This window comes from Pavona decussata, unplaced genomic scaffold, assembly GCF_977016875.1.
Source record: "Pavona decussata unplaced genomic scaffold, jaPavDecu1.1 SCAFFOLD_180, whole genome shotgun sequence".
Lineage (NCBI taxonomy): Eukaryota > Metazoa > Cnidaria > Anthozoa > Scleractinia > Agariciidae > Pavona > Pavona decussata.
Genome location: NW_028145590.1, coordinates 1,245,001 through 1,268,113, shown reverse-complemented (window position 1 = coordinate 1,268,113; position 23,113 = coordinate 1,245,001). Strand labels below are relative to the sequence as shown.

The 23,113-nt window shown below is 38.6% G+C and overlaps 2 protein-coding genes across 2 annotated transcripts; one reads left to right on the top strand and one right to left on the bottom strand.

Moving 5' to 3' along the window:
* Positions 1-1,590: 1,590 nt before the first annotated feature.
* LOC146463153 (zinc finger MYM-type protein 1-like) lies at positions 1,591-2,569 on the bottom strand. Its single transcript, XM_085084785.1, has one exon. It carries the CDS (start codon positions 2,490-2,492, stop codon positions 1,668-1,670), a length of 825 nt encoding a protein of 274 aa, XP_084940911.1. The 5' UTR covers positions 2,493-2,569; the 3' UTR covers positions 1,591-1,667.
* A 756-nt stretch (positions 2,570-3,325) lies between these two features.
* Positions 3,326-5,647, top strand: LOC146463152 (uncharacterized). Its single transcript, XM_085084739.1, has 3 exons — positions 3,326-3,347; positions 3,794-4,147; positions 4,886-5,647. The coding sequence occupies exons 1-3, from the start codon at positions 3,326-3,328 to the stop codon at positions 5,335-5,337; spliced, it is 828 nt and encodes a 275-aa protein (XP_084940865.1). The 3' UTR covers positions 5,338-5,647.
* The last annotated feature ends 17,466 nt before the right edge of the window (positions 5,648-23,113 follow it).

Genomic DNA, 23,113 nt, shown 5'->3' with positions numbered 1-23,113 from the left:
TTCGTAGCTTTCTTTGCCCTACCGGTACACAATCTTTATTTTGTTTCTTTCTTAGGTTCACCATTGACATCTCCACTCATTGTGGTTAGGCTTCGAGTAAGAAGCTTCCAACTCCTTTAAACAACGTTTGGAGTTCTTCATCGTTAACGTCTACTTGTGACAGAACTTTAAAAATAGTGGCTCTCTTGACTGCTATGATTATTCCTTCAAAAAAGTATCCCCACCGTGAGACGCTTCCGGCGGAATGAAATGTTAGCAGTTATTCTGTAGACTTTCTCGTGATCCATGTTTCCCATTAACTCCTTGATCTCAGGTGTTTGTTCAACGTAGTCGGTTCTTCGTTGGGCCACCATACATGTTAATGCATTCAAGAAAGCATGTGTTGAAGCTACCACAAAGGTCATATAACCTCCAGCATTCTGTAACAATGTTTTATAACATACAGGGCAAAATTACTGAATGCTGATTGGTCGAAACAGAGGGCATTTTTTTGTTAATTTTCCTTTCAACGCAGGGCCCGTTCAGCAACTTTTCGAGTGGGGGGAGGGGAGGGGGGTTTGAAAAGCAAACTAGTAAGATGGGCCAACTACAGGGGGGGGGGGGGGGGGAATCCGGGGGCATGCTTCCCTGGATAATTTTGATTTTAACCCCTCTCAAATGCCGAGAAATGCATTTTAAATTAACCAATGCCGGAATTCCTTAATTACTATACTGTTACCTAATAAAAACTGATATAACTTTATTTTCTGCGATCTTTTAATTCACCATCATACAATGATATCTCCTTTGCTGACACCAACTCTAAAATAAACCAGGAATTCAAACGATTTAACTTCCACTGCATTCAACACAACAATGTATAATTGGTGCATCAATCAGAATGAAAACAAAGCCAAAAAAAAAAAAAACTTAGGAAGTGGCTGATATTTACTGTGTATCAGATTCCTTAAAAATACCAAAATTTCTCTCTCTGTTATTGGTACGGTGGGCAAATTTGTTAGTAGTATCTACAAAAAAAAGGCTCTCTATTCTTTCTTTATGACTGTTTAATATTGTCAGGTTGCTAAATCATTCTTGTGTCATTGTGGAGCGAAGCCATATCATGTTTTCAATCTTCGGGCAGTGGAAGATGATCTTTCACCAGATGCACTTGTTGCCGGATTTACCAATAAAAGTTTGCATACTAAAATGACTTAGTTTATCATTTTTCTTTCTGGGTCAGGCAACTCTTTGATTTTAATTACGATGTTGTCAAAACATAAAAATCACCTTCCTTCAGTAGCACTTTCAAAATTTCCAGCTGGGCAGTAAACATTTCAACATCGACATCATTGGCGTAAGATATTTCCATGAACTGTAGCTCTCTGGAGTTATCCTACGAGTTGAGGGCCTTAAATAAAAGAGACTCCATCTTTGCATATGCAGCAAAGCTCGCTGGATCAAAACGCTGCTCAATAGCATTGACCATTAAGTCAATGGATTCAAAGTATATCTGCCTGTAATAGTCTTGTGTCGTCGCAGGATATGCTGGCTCTCCAGTGCCACTTCAATCCTCCTAGGCGCGCGTGTTTCCTTGGAAACACTGGCCCTGTCATGGAAGAGTAGTTTTTACTTTTCAGTATAACGGCATCATAAAATGATTTGAAGTTTGCATCACTACGCATTTTCTACAGGACCTCTTTGGTAAGATGAGCGACTCGTTTACCACTAATAGCTGACATCCTCGTTTGCTGTAAGGTTTTCGATAAATTATCTGTGCGAGAAAACAGGCGCTGCCCCAAATTCAGCCCAAAGAAGGACTCGAAAGTGTTCATTTGCGCTTGGCACCCAATAATCCGTCCACATATGTCGGACTGTAGTTTCCCATCAAGGGAAATTATCCACTCCTGAAGAAGAGCTGCGTAATTGTCTTGGATTTGCTGAAAACAGCTCGCGAACACTGTCCATCTAGTAATTCCTATTATGCCCTTGGCTGCAGATTCGGGTTCTTCAAGGTTTTCTTTTATTGCTCCCAGTAGATTTTCTCGCTTTGGTGAAAAGTTTACGAGGGTAACGACTTCTTTTGCAGTGTCCATAGTGTCTGATAGCAACGTACAGTTTTTTGTAGTGTCCTTCACACTTAGACTTAGGGAATGTCCATGATAGTGAGTTAGAGAAGCCTTCGGTGGAAGGTCCTTGATTCTCTTCGCAACGCCAGTTCTGTGGCCAAGCATGTTGCTGGCTCCATCATTGCATTGTCCCCTACAGTTCGCTAATGGTAACTGTAGTTTCAGTAACACATCTTTTACAGCTGAAACTATTGTCTCCGCACCGATGTCAGGTATGTTGTAAAATCCGAAGAAATCTTCATGGGCTTCTAACTGCTCGTCCACCCATCGAATGCAGATAGTTAAATGTTCCTTGTTACTAATATATGTGTTTTCGTCACATATGATAGAGAAGAAGCCACCACGAATTTCTGACACTAAATCACCGATGACATAATTTGCCATAATGGAAATAATTTCATTTTGAATCTCGTGTGAGGTGTATTTATCTTCTTTCCCTTTCTAGCCATTTTAAAAGCAGAGGCCGGTCACTCTTTTCCTCTTAGCTTTTGCAACTGAATAAAGTTTGATTTGTCATCAGTGTCACTCTGCATGACCAGTACTTGCCAGGCAAGATATTGCAAACACTCTATAACTCTGATGAAACAGATACGGTTAGACTCCATCATCTATTTCGCTGCATCGTTGGACATTTCCAATACATTTCCGCAAGTTGTGGGAAAGTTCATTTGGTAGTCAATGGCCAATTTGTGGCAGTCAGATAGTTGATGCTCCTTGAATTGAGTCAAAGCCTTTTTCCATTTTGAAAACCCTTCGGAAATAAAGGCCAATTCCTTTTTTCTGGCAGCGCGCAGATTTAATTTTGCATTTTGTTGCACACAAATGAAACAGAACACAGAATCGTTTTGTTCAGTATAGTGAAGCCAACGAAATTCTCCAAACCACTTTCATTGAAGTTAACGATTCTGTTTGCCACAAAGCTTCTTTGGAAATCTGAAATTTGCAGGTTGGAACGGCTCCGTTATTCGGAAACCTAAAGGTTGACTGGCTGACGAATATTCAACCCATTGTTGAATTGGAGGAGATGGTTCTTCTCTGGACACTGTAGCTTGCACTACACTGGTGGAGGTAATTGCCTGGCACGATATTTACTTGAAAAGGGGAGTTATCCGCTTTTGGAAATGTAATCAGAAATTTCAGGCGAAGATCTCTTCTTTCCACCATGGAGCAGCAGCATGCGAAGCCCAAGCGTCCTTATTCATCAGTTACCATACACCATGCATATGGGCTTCTTTTATGGTTTGATGTAACCGCAGGATTAAATGTCCCTGGATGACCACAGCTATAAACAATTCTCCGTTTGAAGAATTCAATGGTGAAAAAATGTTGCCAAAAGGAAACGGTGCTCCACAAAACTTGTGGTACAACTGCTTTCTGATCTTTGAAACCTTATATTGAAAGAGGTACTTTCTGGATAGTGTTGAACTAGGTGAGATGATAGAACGAATGACAAGAAAAACAATAATTTCGCTTTTCGTTTTTAGCTTGCTGGGTAACCCTTACCGTTAAACAGGTTTTGTAGTGGAAAAGCCATTGTAAAGATTTTGCGTAAGCCAGTGGGGATGCGGAAAGCCAAAATTTAAAAGCCAAAATTTAATTAAAATTCTTATTTTCAACTACTATTATATCAGAAACGTGTTAATTATAACAAAACAAATAATACTTATCATTTTTATTTTTCATAGCATTGGGAAAAAATTTGTTTCTAACCTCTCTCAATGACGGGGGTGGAAACGGTATCGGCGAAGAGGTCAAGGAAACAATAAAGGAGATTACAGGATTCGTTGAGAAAAAGAAGTTCAAGAGATTCAAAAAGCGGGTTTTGAAGAAACTCGATGAGTTGGCCGCAATGACTGAAGAGTGCACTTCCCCTCCAAGTCCTCCACACGAAGAGGTGAAAGCAAAGATAAATGAGATAACAAATCTGGTTAATAAAAAGAAGTTCAAGAAAAACAGAAAAGAGGTTTTGAGGTTTCTCAATGAGTTGTCCACAATGACTGAAGATTGCGAAGCTCCTCCAACTTCTCCACCCGAACCAGGTAGGTAACAGCGAGATTGAGTGAGGTTAACTTCTTTACTTGAAGAAAGCCTTTTACAAAAATAAGTGACAGTGTCTTTTTAGGATTACAGAAGAAAATGCAGTGGAATTTAGGAATCACTTAACAGTTGGACAGGAGTTGATACGTTGTTCATAACAATAGATTTACACTATACTGACTTTTGTCTCATGAAGAGAGAGAGATTTCTTAAGGTTTGCTCCCCTGCAAGAAACAAACTTTTGTGGCATTCCGATCTCGGGGTAGGGGTACATACTAGCGATAGAAATCAAACTTGATGAAAAATATTTTTGATATTAGCAAAGCCTTGAAAGAGTAACTCAGTTAATTTTGAAATTTTACAGAACTTTTCTTGCAAGATTTACCAACGATACATAAACCTGAGAAATTCAATAACATGAATATTCTTGTTTCGATGTAGACGTATATATGCGAAAAACACGGGACTGAATAACAGACCATGGAAATGATGATGATAATGATGATGATGATGATGATGATGATGATGATGATGATGAAGTGATGATGATGATGATGATGATCATTCTTTTGCTTCATCATGATTATGATTGATTATGATTATGATTATGATTATGATTATGATTGTTATTGTTATTATTATTATTATTATTATTATTATTATTATTATTGTTGTTTTTTATTATTATTATGATGATGATGATGATGATGATCATGATGATCATTCTTTTGCTTCTTCAGAATGTGAAACTGGTTGGGTGAGGCATGATGAATCGTGTTACTACATCGATGATACTCCAACCCAAGCTTGGAGTACTGCTCGAGCTGCCTGCCAAAGTCGGGGTGCAGACCTGCCTATGATCAAATCAGCAGATGAAAATGAATTCATTGCCGACCTGGTGTTTGCACAGGACACCATCACATGGGGTGGTGCATGGATTGGAATCCTAAAAAATCAGGGAGACGATAAGCTGTACTGGGTTGATGGCACCCCAGTAGCCGGAGGGTTTACTGCTTGGACGGCGGGGAATCCAAGCAACAACGGAGGTAGGGGGGATTGTGGCCACATAATGGGTTATGTTGGTGCAGGCTGGGAGTACCAAAACAGAAAGTGGAATGATGTACACTGCAATTTGGTGGAACCTAATTTTATTAATAACTACCCAGTTATTCTTTGCAAGAAGTCCATTTAGGGCGGCTAGCTCCTTTTCAGCGTAAAGCTGTAAAAGTAGTTTGGTGAAAGAGTTCAATTTTGAAAATGACTAGGTTAAGGTAATTGATTAGCTTTTTGGTTAAAGCTGAAAGGCTAGTTTAATCGTGGCTTTAATTGAGGTAATTAAGTTGAAGGTGAACGCGGCTATGTTAAGGCTCTTTTAAGTTACCAACTAAACATTGTTATCGACTCTAGGTTATTCAAAAGCGATTTGTAGTCGCTTTTTGTCAAATTGCATTGTCAGTTAAGGTCAACATTGAGTCAAATTAAAAAGGTGTTGGAAACATAATTATATAAACTCGATTTTTTAAATTTTATTTTGTGGCTTTAAAACTACTGTAATTTGTTTAGTCTTCCACTTTTTTACTTTCTACCACACCCTGATAAAAATCTGATTGGATTCAGCCACAGAGCTGATCACGACAACTGCGTGTCGTACCTTTGTTTGCTTTGGTAACCTTCCGGGTAATAAAGGTTCATTACGAGTTAATATCTTTACCCGTTTTTTAAACAGGAATATTCCACTTCCGAAAAACACGCCACTCAATTGATTGTTACAAAAACATCAAATTCATTGAACACTGTATACCGCATCAATTCTTGTTAGCCGTGTTTCTTAAAAAACTGTCAAGTGTCATGTCGTTTGCTTAATTATTTAAAATAATTGTTAAGGCTCTTAGTCCACGCTTCCGCTTCAGAATTTACCACCCCCCCCCCCCCCTCCTCCTCGTCTAGGTAGGGCTAAGCAGCCGTTGTTTTAAGAGAAGAAGAAGAAATAGCGTCGCTGTCAAATAGGATGTTTACATGTAGTCCCCTATTATTCGTGTAATAATGATGAATCGTAGGTTTCGATTGGACTGCCGCAATCTTGGTTTGTAATGACGAGCTCAACCTGTTGCAATTTTGGCCTTTTGTAAGTTTGGCCTTTTGTAAGTTTGACATTAGTGCTCTTTTTCGGTTAGAAATCTTCTGGTAGTAGTTTGTTCGGGTGTTGACAACAGCCGAAAGCCAGGGTTCTCGATTTATGTTAAACAATCGAATCATCAGAGTCTATTTTCTAATGGGACTCCTTATGGGGTAACGTTCTGTGACGTTTGACGTTCTTGGTTAAGTTGCTGCCTAATACGACCTTTTGGGTCTAAAAAGTTCAGATCATTCGCACATCCCTGTCACTAATTCACCTGAGCGCCCCCTCCCCCTCCCCCTCCCCCTAGGTTTCATCTATTGCTTGATTACAATTTTCTCCAAACCGCCACAATTAACCTTTTAGCTATCGTCTTGAAAATCAATGAAAAATGTCACTAGCAAACTACACTTGCAATAAAGTTCAGAAATACATCCATAATTTCTAATTATTCTTTAATTAACCCTATCTGAAGCAATAATTATTTTTAAATGAGCTCATTACACATTATACATGTACTAGCTTCATTTCTCAATGAAGTATGCCCCATCATAAGTTTTCATTACTGTGATAAATCTGAGACACAAAAGTTTATCTACTTGGAGCACTTATCGCAACTTGTTTATCACCTATCGCAATCATCGCAAACATACCAAAGTACAGAGGAATAAATTTCAAAAAAAGCTCGTACTCACCGGCTCTTCTTCATGACCCTTCATATCAGTGAAAAGTTCCATCCATCGTCTGTGAAAACCTGTTAACATATTTGGCGTCAATTAAGTTTCTGTTCCACAAGTGAGAGGTGAAAGTTGTGACATTCAATTTAAATGACGGCCATAATTCCATCAAACATGCCACCAGCCCCTCCCCCGCGCGGTCCCTGTTGTTTATGGTGTAATTACTTGTTGGTAGCATATTGTTTTTTTTTCCAACGAGCAAAATATAAACTTTGACGTCAGCAAAGAAACACCAATTCCCAACTCAGTAAACATTCCTAAATCAGTTCAAAGTTTCCTCGGTGTGAAACACGTGAAGATTCGCTTAAGCGGAAATTGGCCAGACAGGGGTCCTCTGAAAGCGATATTTTCCGGTTGCTTTACTTTCCAGGAACTTTAAGGCAAATGACCAATGCCTAAACCTTATTGTAGTTGCTTGTGTGTGTATCTCCGGTTTGTATTCTCTGATCTATCCCTATTTATTAAAAACTGAATTATTGCATAATACCATGCCTTATCCCAGAAGTTACTTTATCCCCGGAATAAATTCTGTTCCTGGAAGAAGGAATAGCACTACTCAGGGAATAAATGTGGGATAAATTTAATACACCTCGCGAAGTGGTAGTAAACTGCTATTTCAGGGATAAATCTGCAAAAACAAGATGGCCGACATGTTGTTGTTTGGTCGTCTTGCTGATGCAAGACGAGCCAGACCGCGGCGTTTTAGGCTTTTCAATGCACATTTAGATGAATACTTAAGCGAGAAAGACGTCAAGTCAAGATTCCGTTTTGGTAGAGACTTCATAAATTACCTTGCCAATTTGTTTTCCGATGATCTAGAGAGAAACACCGCTTGTAATCACGCACTTTCGCCACTTGTTCACCTTACGTTTCTTTGCATCTGGAAGTTTCCTAGAGGTAATCGGCGTAACATTCGGGCTACCAAAATCCACGGTCTCACGATGCATAACTGCAGTATCACAGGCTCTAGTAAGCCGTCAACATATGTTTTATTTAATTGAGTTCAATAACCACACAAAACTGATCAAAAACCACGCATCAGTTCAGTGACAGTAGACCTCAATTGTAAGAATAACAAGTATAGGTGAAGTGTTTTTTATTTCATTGGGACATGTAGGAGGAGAGGAGGGGGGGGGGGGGGGGAGGCTTTCGGGGTCAATGAAAAATCAAAAGCACACCACCAGTTCAATAAATACACACCAGTTCAGTGACAGCAGCCCTCAGTTGTAAAAACAACTATAGAAGAAGTGTTTTTTTTTTTTTTACAATTAATTAGGACAAGTAGGAGGACAGGGGAGAGGGTTTTACGGGGACGCGGTCCGTATTTAGGGCGGGCAGAAAGTACGAATAAACGAAAGAGTATCTATGTATTCACAAATAATGGTAACAGGCTTCCACCGACGCATTTAAAAATCCTTTGTCCATTTATCCATTGCTTGTCATTGTATTCATGTTTAGCATCAGCTGTCTAATAATGCAGCTTTTTCTTGTACTTAGCTACTCTTCCTGCTTTTCTGTCTTGCTTGTGCGTTAGACCAATGGAGAAACAACTGAACAAACCCGAAGCGCAAACGAACGAACAAGCGGAAACCCGAGCGAACGAACATCCGAGCAAGTGAACGGATAGGCGAATGACCGAGTTAACGATGGACAGCTCTTTTGTTTGCAGTCATGGGCGCTTATAAGGATTGATTTTATGATATTCTAATGCAAACTTAAAAGCGCTTAACTTTTCGGAACGAGTAAGAAGCGATGTAGCTTTCGTTCTTATTACTTAATGTTAAGTAAATATTGAAAATCTTACGCACGTATTTTAGTGAGCTCAACAAAAAGAGAATTAAGAAACAGCATAGAGTGACAAAAGCAAAATCAAGCTCCGTGTGCTCAAAGGTCTGTCTGTCAACAAAAAGAGAATTAAGAAACAGCCTAGAGTGAAAAAAGCAAAATCAAGCTCCGTGTGCTCAAAAGTCTGTCATTCTCGTCAGGAGCACAGTGAACAGTCCCGGCAAAGAGATCAAGAAACGCTAAACAACGAAAAACACGAAGGAAATTTCGTCCGTCACTCCCTTCACAGTGCTTTATCCACAGGCAGCCCGCGCGCGTTGCACTCAATTTCCCGCCAAACCTGTTTGTCATTTGGGAATCCCCTTTGCTGGAAGATTTATAACTAGAATAGCAAACTTATCCCTGGTGGAATAGCTATTCCAAGAATAAATAGTGCTTCCGGGAACCCATTTTTATTCCTGATATAGTTATTCCTACAATAGCAGATTTATTCCTGGAATAACTGTTATACCTGGTATAATTTATTCCTTCTTCCAGGAACCGGCCCCAGGGATTTTATTGACTAAGCGGACATGGTATATGAGCCATTATACCTAGCGACCATTAAATTGTCTTCTGTTTGTTCTTGAAAAGCGAAACCAGCAAGATCTTTAGCAATATTATTTATTGATCGTTTTCAATAAAACAATTATTCCACTCGCGATTGTCGGATATGAGATGATCATAGCCAACAAGTGGGAGTGAAGTAATTGATTTATTAAACACTGCATCATTTGATAATGCAATTCCAGAGTTTTGATTGGCTCAGCGACCACGGTATATGAGCCATTATATCATGCCCAAGAAACAGCGTCCATTTAATTGTCTTCTAGTTGTTCTTGCAAAGCGAAATTAGCAAAATCTAGTGATATTTCTTGAACGTTTTTAAATAAAACAATTATTCCACTCCATTTGTTGGATGCGAAATGATTATAGCAACTACCATCTCGTATTCAACGTGCGGTTGTGATGTAATAGTTAAATGCTACATGGTAATGTTGTCTGGACTAATGCGTACCAGTCTCAATCTAGAAAGAGATTTATAGATTACTAGAAAAAGTTGTACAGAAACTTAATTTAACTTTGAAAGAATAAAATCGTTTAATTCCGTCCAATTTACTCCGATAGATAATGGAAAAGCTGCTTCGAATGATTGGTGAGGCGAATTTTGGGCAGGACAGCAACTATATCCCTGTTACCCATAGTTTTCAATTCGATTTAAATGTTTGGGACCATCTTGTAATGAAATACAGCAGACAGTAATAAAATATTCTTAGCTCAAGTTGATGACAAGAATGAGGCTGCTTAACAGTCTCTGCTCCTTTTATTGAGATAGAAGAATACACTTTTAGTAAAAACCAATCAGGATGAAGGGTTTCATGAAATCAATGGCACATCTCCAGGCGAGTTTATTGTGCCATTGTAAAGAAACCAGTTTTTAAACCTGGCTAGTCTGATCTTGATAAGCCAGTTACCGTCATTCACGGCCAAAATATGTTAATGTAATCCTCCGCAAAAAAATGTATTGACCTCCGCACTCTAATGAGAATCCTCTACACTTTAATGACAATCCTCCGCAAATAATGTATCCCTTCGCATCTAATGAGAATCCTCCGGAAAAATGAAAAGTAAAATCGCACTTACAGATTTTTGTCTAATTTTGCCCACAACTTGTGTACATTAAGTAGTTCAAATCCTGAAAGTTTTGTTTGTAAGTGTTTTACTAGATTTCGAGATTATCGGCGTCATTTGGATAGAAGGGCTTTGCGTTACTGTTACCATCACGAATAGCTATTGGTTTGAAGCAAGAGCAAAAAAGTAAAAATTTAATCATAGCTTGGAATGGTGGTGTAATATGGAGAAAATAAAAGCATAGTTTAGTCTACTACTTTTAGCTCTAAAGAAATTCCTTTTTATATTAGCATCATCGCTGTTATTGCCAGTATCGATAACATAAAGGAATAGCTGCTGTTGTAATCCACACGTTAATCATGATCATGTCTCAAAAAAAAAAAAAAAAAGCGTTAAATTATATTCTATGTAGGCGTACAAGGAGCAAACTTCGGAGTAAAGTTTTCGAACCTTCCATGCCACAAAGCTTTTGTCTTTCTTTCTTATCTTTTTCAAGAAGGTGTTATTGAATTTCCATTAAGTCTCGGATTATTTCATTTTTCCAGAATAAAGTAATGTAAATTGGCTGATAATGTGGTGTTATTTAACAAATAAAGAAGCCTCGACTGTGCTCTGTTCTGTTGTAAAGCACGCAGGAAGTGGCTAGAGCAAGAAAGAAGTGTCGAGGGGAAACACGAGACGTAGTCGAGTGTTTCTCCCTACTTCTTGAGTGCTCTAGCCGCTTTCTAAGTGCGTTACAACAGAACAGAGCACAGTCGAGGCTTCTTTATTTGTTTTATGATAAAGAATTCTTTTATTTAACCCCGCGTTCACCCTCATTTTCAAAACGAACTTCATTTTCCGAACGAACAGATGTGGCGTCAGCGTGTATCTGTTTTCTGATGAAGCACGTTAAAATAAGCCAATCACAATCCTTATTAGAATGTTTCAAATGATTTGATTGGTTGAACAACACGAAAGCTGTCAGACATGTCGAAACAAGGCATCTTGGTGAAACAAAGACCTTCACGATTACTAGTTCGGATGCTCTACCACTGAGCTAGCAGTATGCAGGATGTTTGTCCCATGAACCTTAATGGCCTTAGCTCCCACGAGTCTCCTGTAGCTCAGTGGTAGAGCATCCGAACTAGTAATCGGAAGGTCTTAGGTTCGACTCCTGACAGACGCACTCGGATTTCTTTTTTTCCGAGTATGCCTGCGTCACTTTCTAGAATAATCATCATTCTCATGTAAGGATCTTGTAAGCTTATTTATTTGTGTATTCGCTAGCTAATTAAATTTTCAGTTCTCTCATTTTTTGTTTGATCTTTTTGTACGAGAATATGGCTACCGAGCGTTTACGGGACCTTTTAGCAGCTTGTGACATTTTTACATCTTTCGTTCTAAAATTTGAGCTCTCCATTTTATCCTATCTTTGGTGTTTATCGTCTCTGCCTTCGATGTAATTTCGACCATTTCGGCGGTTGACATGTTTGCAAATCTCTGTTTGTTTATATTTCTACTGCCGAGTTGGCTCTGTGTTTTAGTCGCTAACTTCTTCGGAAACTTCACTTTCAATCACCGTGATTTTTGTACTATTATTTACCTTGTATGCGCACCGGATGGTCTGTGTCCGTTGAAGCTAAGAGCTCGTTTACGTTTTCTAGGTTATAAAAGACGTCTGGATCGAAAAATTATAGTAATAATAAATAAATAAAACCGAGAGAGAATTCCAGGAATTTCCCAAATGGACTGATGGCGTGACACCGTTGCTCCGTGCATCTGTACTCTGATAAAGCACGCTGTTTCAACCAATCAGCGCGCGCGTTATATCGAAATTTTAGTTAAAGAAGGATAAATGTCATTCTTTTACATATTGTTCCAGAAAGTGAAAACGAGAGATCCTACGAGGCTTGATGTACGCTGGAAAATACTACTTACCAATTTAAACTAAAATAACGATGTGCGATTTCAATAACTCCAACTTCAACTGAAGTGATTCATCATTCCTCTTATGTAAGAGGGTCTGGATGGGGGTGCCTCGAAAACACTTATCAACTAAAATTTTTCCTTTCATAACATCAGACAGTTAAATTTTAGGCTGTTTAACATCTAACACTAAAAAAATCACTGTAACACTAAATTTGATACAAATGTAAGCGAAAATGGCTTAAAAAAAACAAACGTGGACATTAATTTACAGACTGTGTCATTTTGATTACAATTTTGTGTTTGTTCATTGTTTATGTTTCGATCATGGAAAATCATGGGAGATTATTTCTCAGTAGAAGAGTACATTATGCTCGACAATGAAAATTTTCTTCTGTTGTTATTACACTTTTGCAATATTTATATCAGCAGCAAGCCAGCCTTTGAATCTGAACCCCTTTGCCTTCTCGGGTCCAGGGTAGCGCTATTTTCGGGTTTTCATTGAATTAATTCCGGATCACAGAGTCATTCACAAGGTAATGTATATGCGCACGCCCGCTCGTTCAAACTCTACAAGGCAAGGCGAAAATGAGCGCGAATGGCGCGACCAGACCTGGTGAGTGTTGTTGTGTCGGGGTAGGAGTCGTGATCGTCATCATCCATATTGCTGCCTGAGTCGGTGTCGTATTCATCCTCTTGATCTGGCACTTCACCAACAGCAACTATTTCAACCGTGCTATCGTCCACAAACGTGATGCTGGGTACTTGCGAGTCCCCATCGTCATCTGTGACTTGTGGCATAATTTGTTCATTTCCTCTCGAGCTTCAACAGTACTAGTTGAGTCATGATTGTGGAACATTACTTTGGAATGAGGGGGTTGAATATAATACACAGCTGGTGGGAGAGCTCCGGCTTAGTCTTTTGTGGTTTCACTCCGCACTGTTCTCTGCCTCACAGGACGAAAATATACCATCACATTTCTGTCAGGACGATATTTGTCCACCAACTCCGTCATCGTTACTTCAATTGGAGGATCTATCCTTGCAGCTGTTGGAGGCGTCATCACTTCAACATCGGCCAACTCCATACTAGATGTTGGAACTGGATAAAACGATTTGTCATGTGTAAAGTATTTGGCGCTCCACTTTGTCGTTCTTTTTAATGATTCTTTTGCAATTGTGCCAAAGTCTCGAGCATACTGTAAAGCTGTGAAAGCCTCGTTTTTGAAGTGGGAGACTGCATGAAGGTTTTCAGCTATAGTGGTCAGTAACGTACGGAGGTCAACGTCACCAAAATAATCCTCATTTATACTCTTCAAGTTATTTTGCAGTCGTGCCATACCTTGTTCGAGGAGTTCCAACGAGACCTGTGTTTTCTTTGATACAGTTCCTTCGGTACCATTTGTTGCTGCTGCTTCTTTCATGTTGTGGTGCTGTTTGACCGTAGCAACTGTGATTTTAATATATTCATTCACTAATGAAACATTGTTCACAGCATCTTGAAGGGATAGTGATACCGCGTCTACTGTTTGAGCACCAATTCCAAAACTGTCGTATAGTTTTCCAAGGGTTTGAAGAAAGGACACGGTACCAGTAAGAGAACCATTCCAGCAGCTACGTCCGACACAAAGATAGTATTCTGCAAACAGCATATTCCTTGGACTTGCACAGGCTCTTCTCCTTTTGTTTCCAGTTTTGCACGCCTTTATCATCAGAGTTAAGTTTGAACAACCTTAGTCCTTTTTTTCTAACATTATTGCCTTCTCTATGAAACTTTTATTATCTTCAATGCGTGAAATCACTGTTCTAACACCTTTTAACACTTAACAGTTAACTTTTTCAAAAAGCTAAACATTAAAATTTTACAAATTTCCACACTTAACATTAAAAAAAAAAAAAACGCCAAATGACGCTTAATACTAAACCCCATTCAGACCCTCATGTAAGAGATAACGAAGCGAAACTGGACAATCAAGTTTCTTTGAATGACTTTGGGGGAGAGGGGGTACAAGCGGTTCTCAGAGAAATTTTTCCTTCTGGGGAGGTATTGGAAGGTACTTAAAAGTTTACTCTTGTGCCCTGTTTCCGAGAGCAGCACATGATGATTTCCAAACTTTAGAAATAGCCCCTTCTGCGCACTGAATGACACGGGGGACCGTCTGTTTAGTTTCTGTACCACTTTCGTGGAAGCTAGTATTAGTCTTTGACAGTCATACGATAACTTTTACGACTGCATGCATGTTGCAATTACATTTCGCCCTATACTATTTGATGAAACAGATTTTGGCAGATATCGACAAATAATTATTACTTGAGGTAGCTTTAATTAGATCTTTTGGCAGAAAACAATGGCTTTGTTATAAGTCCACTTGCAAGGCTTCCAGACTTTCAAAGCCTTGGAGAAAATCAAGACTCCGTGAATGCTTTGAGAGCAGATCTAAAACATTGCAAAAGTTTGTAGAACCAAACCGCTTAGAAAAGTAAGACTGTGCAATCCAAAAAATTTGAGTGCAATTTGGCGTGATCTGCTGTATTTTTGAAAAGCCTACTCGCCTGTGCACTACTTTCACCTCTAAAGAAATTCTTTTTTTCCAATTATCCTCATCACCGCTATTACCAGTAATGATAACAGGATCAATGAGATCACTCAGTAAATTTTCAGTTGTAGCCGTCTTACCTTCTCTCAGTAAAGTCAGCTCCAAAGCCTCAGAAACGGACAGTTGGCTATTTTGAAGGGATACTGAACTCAGTGTTGCTGATCAACTGAAGAAAATCGAGCTGAGGAGGGGACAAAGTTTAAATGATTCAAAAAATCCATCCTTCTTTTCATTCCGCGATATCCACCTTTTTATTGCAGATCCCTCGCTTTCATCCACCTATCTCCAATCTTGGTCACGTCAGGAACATCCAAAATGTTAAATTGACTGATAAACAGATCCATGGCTAGAATCATTGTCCAGAAGTTTGGAAAAACTCGAATTCCCACTCGGTGCTACGTCATATGGTGAAATCGAGTTTTTTTAATTCCTTCAGCTAGCAGCAGATATTTGCATAGTGCATCCATAAATGGAACCAGATATGCATTTAAAGAGCTATTCAGGACAGTATCCTAGATAATGCCAAAACATTTAGTTTTTGCTAAATAGGTGGTTTACATTGCAGCCATGTTGGTAGAGAAAACAAAAGAAAATTGTTCACAAAGTTTGCATAAAAATGGCAGTGAACTCCCTGAGGAGAAAAATCTTATTGTTCCTGTCCACCAACATGACCGCCATGACGTCACATGCAAACCATCAATATTGTTTTGGTTTAAGCCACAAAAACAAACTTTAGTGATAGTCACCGACTAGGTGGTAAAATGGCTGTTGTTTTTTGGGGGGAGGTATCAAACGCGCTTTAAGGGTATCATTTTGGTGACCTTCAGGATGCTACATGTATTTACTGATCCACTTTGAGAACAAAAGGAAATATTTAATTTGGTGCCAATGAATAATGAATAAGTGAATGTTCACGGACTTTTGTTTAACAAAAAAGACGGATCGAAAGCAACCAATCCCTTTTACAGTCTTCACAGCCAATAACATCACGGCTTACTGACAAATGACCAATAACATATCGACTTCGTTGACCAATCAGGTTAACATCCAGAGACATATATACCACCTACTGACGTTCCACAATTTACTTGACTCTGAAAATGACTTCCGCTCAGGTTGTCGAAACGTCAGTCAAAGTCACCCCGAACAGTCCTTCTCAGGACTACACTCACCAGATGATCATAATTTACGTACTTATGACATGACTCCTGGGTTCAAATTATTTACAGTTGAATGATCATCGAAGTTATATACGCACAAAGTTCATGAAAGAAACATATAAATAAAAATCTGGCTAAGAAAATATTAAAGAATTGGTTCATGCTTTAAGCTGTGCGTACATCGAGTTATGGATACACACGGGAAGCTTGGAGAGCACAAGAGAAACGTAAGAATTGCTCGAGGCGCAGTCGAGAGCCATTCTAGCTTCTTGGACGCTTCTTGGACACCTAGCCTAATGTTGAGAAACGTACCATGATAGGAATAAGACGGGGAAGCGCAATCGCTATAGTATATTATGCAATGAACTGTGTAAAACTCGCGTTTTGATTGGTCTAGAGTAGTGTGTGATTTGAGTATAGACGCACGATTGACGTCATCGAGTGGTGTGACCGGCGCACGTGATCAGAGTCTAGAGTCCAGCCAGAGCGACTGGTCAACAAAGTTTTGCAAACTGTTTTTGCGAGTAGCGGACAAACACAGGCAAATTTTCTCAGGAAAGGAAAACTGTTCAATAAAAAATTGGACAAACACCGTTGAGAGTGACCTCAACCAGGCGTGCGTTTCTCAAAACTCCCGAGAACTTTTCGGGCCCGAAAACATTACGGGGCGCTTTTCGGGTGTTTTTCTCGGGTCCCGAGAAGTGTTTCTCTGAGCACCCGAAAGTGTCCCGACTTGTCTCCCGATATTTTCGGGAATCTTTTCGTGTTAGAGCTGGATAGATTATTTTAGAACACGGTTTTTTTCATGATAGTACAATTTTAATTTTTTCCAGCGGAAACTGTAACTGTATTTGTAAAATAAATTTACGTGTAAATGCTGTTCCTAAAAACAGATTTCAGCGCAGATACTCCTGAGCTAACTGGTTCACAACGTGAAGACTGTTTGGTTTCTATTTTAATCTTGACCTTTCAAATTCACCTTTGTTGCAGTTCGTCAATGTTTCCATAGATCTGTCAAACCGTCAAGACTTGTCAAAGTTTCCATGATACTATTGGCTTCTCGTTTGAATGAACTGAAATTTCGAGGTGGAGGCTGATAATTATATAACAAATAAGTTGTACTGCAAGAAAATGGCTTATCACATTTGCAGCTTAGCGTTGTCCGATGAACGTTTTCCAGAATCAGACAAGGTGGGTATCTTTCATGTTTTTTTAGTTGTTGTTTTTGATTTTCTTTTACGAAGTTGCTGTACAACCTGTTTGGCGAATACTTTTTCTACATTACCTGAAAATGAAATGATAAATTAAGAGATACCTAAGTCTAGATATAAGTCACTGCAATCTCGTACCCAGAGTCCTCAGGCTTTTTGGTCAGCGGGGCGGCGCCAGGAGAGACTCTGGGATAATGGAAAATATCATTTTTTTTTATTGGTCGTCTGCATAACAATGGAAGACCGACAGGAAGTCCGCTGATCATTTGCGGAAGTTAACCAAACCGAAAACCCCCCTACCAACTTTTCTTGTTTTGGAGGGAGATTGGAAATGTCAAACTCGGAGTTTTGCAATTTTTATGTGTGTGTCACGGTTATTTTATTTTATTTTTATTTTATTTTTTTCACACCAAAAATTAGAAACACTCCAATTTAAAGACGGGTTTTGAATTATGTCAGTGAAACAATTCCTAGCCGACTAAACATCAGCCGTTTTATCGTAAGAAGTTTGCCACTGCTGTCATACGACGGTAAATCACGGCAAAATGCAAACACCTTAAACTGATTACTGTCGCTGTTGTGAAAAATTTATTTTCGGAAAATATCATTATATCAGTCAGTTTGGGAGAAAAAGCGGTAGGAGAACGAATTGGTGAAGCCGTTCGCAAGTTTGGAAACATTAAACGTAATAAAGAGGACATTGGTGTCGTCAACGTTCTGAATAATTCGAACATGTTATTTACTAGTGAAGGTTATAATGGAAAAAGAGAGAAGTTCTTTAACATCTATAAACCTTGTTATGGATAAAAATTTGGAGATGACTGATCTGTTGTGGAGTGGAGTCCATCTCAGGTTGCCGTTTCGATTAATTCCCTTTCGGTTTTGCCACAAGGGAAACGCTGAAGACATCTCCACGATGATCAAGCGCCGCACACGAGAGCAAAAGTTTCACTTTTTTCAGTCCCGGCCCAAGGCCAGTTTGCCAAAGAAAACAATTCAGAAAAAATTCCCCCTTTCAGGCGGAGGTAATGGTGTGTTGAACATTTTCCCTAAATTTTTGAGAGATTTTGTTTTGAGAAATTTTGTCAGATTTTTTTCTCACTGTTCCATATTCCATGCAAAATAAGAACAACTAATTATTTTTCCTAAAAAGTGTATAAGGCCGTGGTTTTAGGTTAGCTTCAGATGAAAGTTTAATCTCAAATGTAATAGTACATACAGATTTAAAGTTTACTTTTACAGTGTAGGCAGTTGAGAATAAAGACTTGTTGCCTGTTACTTACAACCATCTTCTTTGCAAGAAAGTCAACACACTGTGACAGTGAAGAGCGACCCAACTTGACCAGTTAAAAAACAGGTGTAGATAATACTGAAGCCTAAAGCTGGACTTCGAAATGCAGAAGTACCTTAAAATCTTTACATTTATTTATTTCCCACACGTACACAGACAAACAAATGAAAGAAAAAAAAAAAAAAAAAACTCAAGTAGTGAAGAGGATCAGGCTCAATAAAAGAAACCATGAGGCTTATGAACATTAAGCCTCCTCAATCTTAAAAATAAACAAACGTTATTACATAATATATTGCTTGGAGTTTTTTTTATAACTAAACAGATAATGAACACTGAGTTTAAAATAAAGATGGCTAAAATTTGAAGGTAATGATAGTTTAATTGTACTCTGTTAATGTACTGTACATTAATATTCAAGTTAAAACAAGTTCAGCAAAGGTCTCACAACACTGTGCCAATCATTCAGGATATTGGGGAGTTTGACAATAGTAATCATCTGTCGTCAAAGCAAGAGCTGCAAGATCAGAGAAGAGATTATATTATACAATTCAGCTGAGTGTTGGTTGAGTATAATACTTCACTTGCCTGAAGTCAATTAAACGTGTGATACCAAATCAAATCACCATCCAGTACTCAAAAGAAATGGCAAATCCTTCAGAATTATCAATTTACCAGTAATGTGCCCTAATCAACCAGAATACATTAGGTAATGTGTGTCAGTATCTGACTCAGCTCTTAGTTAAAGTGTGCACTCCACAACCAGATGAAGTCAGGCCCCACCAAATTATTTCAATTTATAATATAAACACAATTCCCCAATCTTTTGACTCCTTCCCTGTGCTTCCTATACTGCACCCAAAATTATAAGAGAATTCACATAAGATAGCTTTAAATTATTTTACCGTGATTACATGTATACAAGAACAGACTAATAGGGAGATTATATGCACGGTATAGAAATTTACTGACTAAATGAAATGTTATAGTCAGGTTATCAACAGTCTCAACAATCACATTATAACCAATTTACTGATGAGAGGTGGCATGATTACCACTCTCCATATAGTTCTCATATAATTACTCTGTGGTAAGGCAGAATAGTTAACAAATTAAACCTCAAACCAACTCACTAGCCTTATTTTCAAAGCCTGTTGGCACAATTATCCAATCTCTGTTATACTACTTCATTTTATTTCTAGATACATTATTAGTATACCTGGGAGCAACTCTACAGCACTAAAAGCATGCAAGATGTGAGCACTCTCTATCAGTTTTGCCAAAAGCTAGGCAAAAGGAATGTTTATTCAGAAAGAAAAACTTCAAAGCTGCTCTTGAATTCATGGTATGTATTAAATATGCTGATGTTGAAATTGTACTAGCTTGCATTCGGACACATATGACATTCTTAAATTCACCTTAAGAAAAGCATGCACACAATTCGGTCTAATAAAATTAACAATTTTTGAGAAAAAAAACTCAATTTACAACAGTAAATATTACTAATATTAAGAGGTGATTTAAATTATTGTCAAATGGTAACATGTATGTGTTCATTGAATCCCATTTGGACGTAAACTGTTAAGGGAAGGGGAGAAGGTAATTTGAACATAAATTCAAGACACAGTCAGCTGCTCAGTTCTGTGAGAGGAGAAGTGATGGTTCCTTTTTATTTGTAAGTATAAACAGTAATAAAGAAATATGTTACTTGTCTGTTGTGGCAACGTCGAATCAAGTCCACCTTTCGCTCGCTCTTACATGAAAAAAAATCCAGTTGCTTTGATCCGGTCTTACAGGAAAAAAATCCAGTTCCTTTTGATCGCGTTTAAGAATCAATTTTGGCTTTCTCGAACAGTTTCAAGGCCCGATAAAACCTTCAGGCCCAATAACAAAAACACGGCTGCCATTTTGGGGCATTTGACTTCCGTTTTAATCTTAAGCATGCGCACTAAGACCGAAATCCCACGTTTTCTGGGATAAGAAATTCCATTATCCCAGAGTCTCTCCTGGGGCCGCCCCGCTGACCAAAAAGCCTGAGAACTCTGGGTACGAGATTGAAGTCACTGAGGATAAATTTCAGTAGCCTGTGTCTTTTAAGCTAGCGCTTACTTACCATGCACCATGGATGCATGCACAAACGGGGAGTGGTAATAACTGTTTGAATGAGGCCTTCGGTTGCGGTTCGTGATTAAAGCGATCAAAATGTTGTAAGTCAACACAAAACTTAGGCCAACGTTGTCCACTGTATGAAGACTTATATCCCTGGTGAAAGCTTTCTATTTTATAATAAAATAAACTTAATCAGTTACAGTCTTCGCAATCTCGGCGAGTAACTAGGCCAATTTCAGTTTGAAAACATTTGACTACATTTGTAGGTTTGAAGTTGAGCTTCTTCTCAACCGATTTACGTTAAAAGAACCAGAATTAATTGTCCGTTATACACTTAAAATATAAAATTTAACCACACTATCAAACTCGGCAATATGCGAACCGCTGAGGGAACTATCAAACTGTCTTTATTTGGTCCATAATCTCTCAAAAATCAAGTTTTTTAAGTACGAATTTCACCTCTTTTGCCTTTTCAGTCGTCATTTTTTGAAAGTTCAACTGAAAATACCTGATTTGTGAGAGTTACCTTCGTAAATTTACTGGAATTAACAAAATCTTTAAGTTCATCTATACGAAGTTCTTGCGCGCACTAACGCATGTAAGCCTGTGAGATTTTCAGAAATTTTCTCTTGGTTTTTAAACATTTTTAGCTTTAGTCTAGCCCAGTATCTGTCAATTAACTCAAACTCTCGTTTTGGATCACTTTTTCCTTGATAATAGTAACGCAATACAACCATTTATTAACTGAAAAAAGCATTCCCGAAAACGCATTTCGGGAGCTTTCTAGCACCCGAAAATTATCGGGGAAAATTACGTGACTTTTCTCGGGCCCGAAAATTTCTTGCGCTTTGAGAAACACCAGAAAGCGTTTTCGGGAGCTTTACGGGGAGCTTTTCGGGCCCGAGAAGTTCTCGGGAGTTTTGAGAAACGCACGCCAGGATAGGAAAGCTAGAACTTTGTTGAAATATGTCGCCGATATAAATCCGGTAATGGCGAGTAATCGATTACAAATCGCAGTGACGCGACTTACATGCTGTAATATTTTGAGGTCAGGATTTCCTTCTGGAATAAAGGTTAGTTTTGAAAATATTATTCAGTGAAATTCTTTCGGATTGTACTCCAATTTAGAAGATCACAATTGCATGTGTGTAGTAGTCCAAAACTGAGTTTGCTGGAAAGTTTTTGACTCAGCTCAGGCAACGCGATGCTCGCTCACGAAATGTGTTGAAATGTCTTGGTTATTGTATAAAACAAATAGATTCCATTTTGCCGTGGTTGTGTACTCTGATAACGCACAGAGGACGTGAAAACGTGGTGAGAACATCAGTCACGCTACTCGCCTGCGGATCGTAGCGTACTTCTTTGTTCTCACCACGTTTTGACGTCATCTGTGCGTTATCAGAGTACAGACGCACGGCAAAATGGAATCTATCTGTTAATAAAAAAAGGTTTGCTTTTAATTTTAATATAAAAGGGGAAGGGAAAAAGGTGAGGGGGGGGGGGGGGGGGGGCTGGAATGCCTTCATTTCTTTTTCCTTTCGCTTATGCTGCCAAAGGATTTCCTTCTTTTTGTAAAAGACCTTTATTTAATCCTTATAATTTCACTCAGTTCAGTGTGGTAAATTTCTGATCGGACCTGGATTTTCATTTAATTCAATATCATAAATGTATCGATACCCCTTAAACGATCTGAGAAGCGAAATCCCGCAAAATGCTTTCGAGGTGAATATTGTTTTGGCTAAGCCACAAAGCAGCCGTCAGTTTGGCGGTCAACGTTTGGCTGTTTTTTTTTCTTCTAGGACACCAACTGCGCTTCAAGAAATATATTTTTATTCATGATTCTTGTTGACCTTGGCATGGATAACGATTTTTCTTAATTTTTATACATCTCATTTCATTTGGGTCAGCCATTGTTGGCGAACGGCTGGAACGGTCAATTTTGATGAAACAAAATTATTTTCCCAGTTGCAATCCAACAAATCACAGGCTCCGAAATTTTCTGCAGTAAATGAAACTTAAAATTCAGACCATTGAAGCTAGAAGAAACATTGACCGTTTTTATACCAGAGGATGCATTATCCGTCTGGACGAACTTGGGCACACATTTGTTGTTAATCTTGTTATGTGTCTCTAGTAATATATATATTTAGCCAAGCCTAAAAGCGGAGCTCCAATTTTTTTGATAGCATTTATAGCTAGAAATCTGCTTATCGTATGGACGTAGTTCCTCATCCTTTCTAAAGTTATATATATTTTTAATGCATATGCAGCAAACTCCCCATCAACAATGTAATACCAGGAGCCCATGATCATCGGCTCCTGGTAATACAGAGAGCACAATTATTTAAGGCTGATTTTTTGTAACAGAGGGCATTTTTTCTTAATT

Bases quoted from the DNA above. Each gene is read 5' to 3' on its own strand.
- LOC146463153 (XM_085084785.1), bottom strand. From the start codon at position 2,492: ATGGCAAATTATGTCATCGGTGATTTAGTGTCAGAAATTCGTGGTGGC.
- LOC146463152 (XM_085084739.1), top strand. From the start codon at position 3,326: ATGCATATGGGCTTCTTTTATG. The intron at 3,348-3,793 runs GTTTGATGTAAC...TATTTTTCATAG, and splicing joins GCATATGGGCTTCTTTTATG to CATTGGGAAAAAATTTGTTT. The intron at 4,148-4,885 runs GTAGGTAACAGC...TTGCTTCTTCAG, and splicing joins AACTTCTCCACCCGAACCAG to AATGTGAAACTGGTTGGGTG.